We start from the raw sequence: 3,193 nt of genomic DNA, 5'->3' as shown, positions 1-3,193 counted from the left end.
CCTGGGGAAGATCTTTTGACTGATTTCCAGGGCTGCATAAGCACTATGGCATCTTGCATTCTTCCAGAGCTCAGTGGCTCACTATTTGCCTTTTGTATTTGCTTTTGGGTGTCTTACAGCAAATCTGCTTAACACCAGCTTGCAAACAAAACAAAATAGCCAAAGAGCCTTGCAGTAGATTCCCCAGTGCACAGATACATACCCTGGCTCCCCATCCTGACTCCTTGTCCTAGTCTCCTTGTGCTGCAGCCTGGGCTTGGCAGCCTCTCTCCTTGCTTGATTGAAACAGAACTTTTCTGAAGTTCTTCCACAGTATTTTCTTCTGGAAATTTGTTGTACTCCAAAATTTGTAGGTTCTGTCACTCCAAAACCAGTTTAGAGGCTTACTCTTCTATTAATTTGAGGGAAGCTTGAAGGAGGTCACACAGACACCTGTTTGCTTTCCACCATCTTGGCTCTCCCTCTACTATCAGCAATTGTTAACAATTGGAAATGCCCAGAAATTAAATGACCTCTTTTATGGAGAATCAAGTAGGGGAGTATTCATGTTCAGGTCAGGAAACTTCTTGCCAGGACTATTGCAAAGGAAGTTTTGGCATCAGGCAGAAGTTAAAACATGTGGCTCCTTCTGATACCTGAGTTTGTATGATTCTATAGCCTACCTTTCATATACTGGTAATTCATCACCATATATAAAGATGAGAAAGCCATCTACATTTTGGCAGAGCAATTGTATGTTGCATCCCCTAAGCATTTAGATACTTACACCATGGTCTTGTGATTCTCTCATATTTTCCAGGAGGTTGTAGAGAGCATCAGTATGTGCTCTGGTCCAGGTACATCCTACTTATATCACTACTCTCAAGTGAAGTTATAGAAACTTCCTTTTCACTGGAAGTTCTATCTACAGATCTCAGGATCATAATTTCATGGCCAGACATAATGAAAATATTTCTAACCCATGAGAGATAGCTTGTACAACACTGAAAGTGAACTTAAAAAAAAATTGGAGCTTCAGATCGTTTGCCATATTCCATTTAATTAAGTTATCTTTGCAACAATCCAATGAAGTAGTATGCCATCATAGTTTTAAATGTGAAGAAACAGGAGACATTACAAACACTAAATTTCAAATGGCAAATGTTACCTAAAGGTCATCTCATCACTTCTTCTGTCCCCAAGCTGGACATACTGATGAATCATATAATACCTTGTTGATAGCATGGGAGATGAGGTAAATTCTGGAAGGATGAGGACAAAAGGAGAGGATTTCAGCATATATCTTTGAGATAGATACAAATTTTGATTTTAGTTATCTACATCCCCATTCCTTTAGATTTTATTAGAAAATATCTAAAAGAATGTATACAAAGAGCAGAAAAAAGTGGCAACTCACAGCCATTGACAAATCCTCACAGGACAGCATATTGGGGTCTCCAGAACATCAGTTTTCTCAGTAAGTCAGTTACCTCAGAGGAACCAGTGAAAGGAGGCAGGAAGAATCTTCTAGAGTTCTAAAACATTGTCATTTCTTTTACAGATTTGTTTAATCCAAAGTTCTTGAACTTTCTTTTGCATTTTTTTAGAAATAGAGTTAAAGTTTGGATTTGGAAATCATCCCTAAATCTGATTAGTCCTTATCGGTCCCCATAACTGCTCCCTAGCACCTTCTTCACAGCCTCTTTCACATCTTTATTCCTTAGTGTATATATGAGTGGATTGACACTGGGTGTCACAATGGTATAGAAAAGGGTGAGAAATTTACCTTGGTCCTGGGAGTAAGTGTTGGCTGGCTGGAGGTACATGTAAATGATAGTTCCATAGAAGAGTGAAACCACAATGAGATGGGAGCTACAGGTATTGAAAGCTTTTCGCCTCCCAGCAGCTGACTTGATTCTTAGCACTGCTTGAGCTATATTTCCATAGGAGATGAGAATAAGAATAAGGGGGGCTAGGATGATAAAAATAGCCAAGGCAAATGCTAAAGCCTCAAGGTCCATAGTGTCTACACAAGCCATGCCAATTAGTGCTGGCATTTCACAGAGAAAGTGGTCTACATGCCGATGCCCACAACGGGGGAGCACAAGAGTCTGGGGCACCATGATAAGTGCATTAGCAAAGCCACTCAGCCATGCTACTGAAGCCAGCTGTCCACAAAGTCTTGGGTGCATAATGACACTGTAATGCAATGGTTTGCATACAGCAGCATAGCGGTCAAAGGACATAACAGCCAAAAGGACACACTCTACTCCACCCAGTGCCAGGACAAAGTAAAGTTGAATGGCACAACCTAAATAAGTGATGCTTTTATCTGGACCCCAGAGATTATAGAGCATCTGAGGAATGGAGCCTGTTGTGAAGCACATGTCAAGGAAAGAGAGGTTGGCTAAAAAGAAGTACATTGGAGTATGGAGTCGTGAATCTAGAACAGACAAGATGATGATAGTCATATTTCCCAGGATGGTCAAGAGGTAGAAGAATAGGACAATCACAAAAAGAATCATTTCCAGAAAGGGTCGATCTGAGAAGCCCACTAAGATAAATCCTTCGAAGAAACTGTTGTTGCTTCTTTCCATAGCCTGTGACAAAACATCACCTTTTGGTGAAGACAAGAATCTCTGAAGATCATGAAAAAGAGTTAGAGTAGGTCCATCCTAGAAAGCACTGAGAATGCATTTAGTAGTTCCAGGAGGAACAGATTAAATAATTCTGAGGTGCTGGAACATAGGAATTTGATAGCATATTATAACTCACAGACCTAGTTCCTTTTCCAGATCCACAGAGCACAGCAATGCATACTTCAGAGCTGCACACTTACCAACCCAATGAAGATTTTTCGATGTCCCATTATTGTTGATGAAAAGTGACGACTTATTCTATTTCCATGTATATTTTTAGGCTTTCCAAAAATATGGATTATCCAGATCTGTGAGTCAAAGAAGTAAGCTTCATTACACAATCCAATCTTGACACACACATTAAATCATTAAGTACTGTATCTCTAATTCTCTTGGCTGCTACTAAATAAATAGTGATAGTGGCTTTGATCATATTGCATAACTTTGGTCATCAAAGATATTTCCTGGTATTGGATAGGATAGAATCCCAGATAATTTCAGGGAAATTCACTTAACTTCTCAGTGCTCAAAATCAGATACCCTTGGACTTAAGTCTGGCCCTCTAGTCATTATTT

The 3,193-nt window shown here is 39.7% G+C and overlaps 1 protein-coding gene across 1 annotated transcript; it reads right to left on the bottom strand.

Annotated features, from left to right (window-relative positions):
* Positions 1 to 1,637: 1,637 nt before the first annotated feature.
* LOC141541286 (putative olfactory receptor 2W6) lies at positions 1,638 to 2,576 on the bottom strand. The gene has a single exon (XM_074265449.1). It carries the CDS (start codon positions 2,574 to 2,576, stop codon positions 1,638 to 1,640), a length of 939 nt encoding a protein of 312 aa, XP_074121550.1.
* Between the last annotated feature and the right edge of the window lie 617 nt (positions 2,577 to 3,193).

This window comes from Sminthopsis crassicaudata, chromosome 4 (assembly GCF_048593235.1).
Source record: "Sminthopsis crassicaudata isolate SCR6 chromosome 4, ASM4859323v1, whole genome shotgun sequence".
Classification (NCBI taxonomy): Eukaryota; Metazoa; Chordata; class Mammalia; order Dasyuromorphia; family Dasyuridae; genus Sminthopsis; species Sminthopsis crassicaudata.
Note: the sequence above shows the minus strand (reverse complement) of the source record. Positions and strands in the feature narration are given on the sequence as shown.

Bases quoted from the DNA above. Each gene is read 5' to 3' on its own strand.
- LOC141541286 (XM_074265449.1), bottom strand. From the start codon at position 2,576: ATGGAAAGAAGCAACAACAGTTTCTTCGAAGGATTTATCTTAGTGGGC.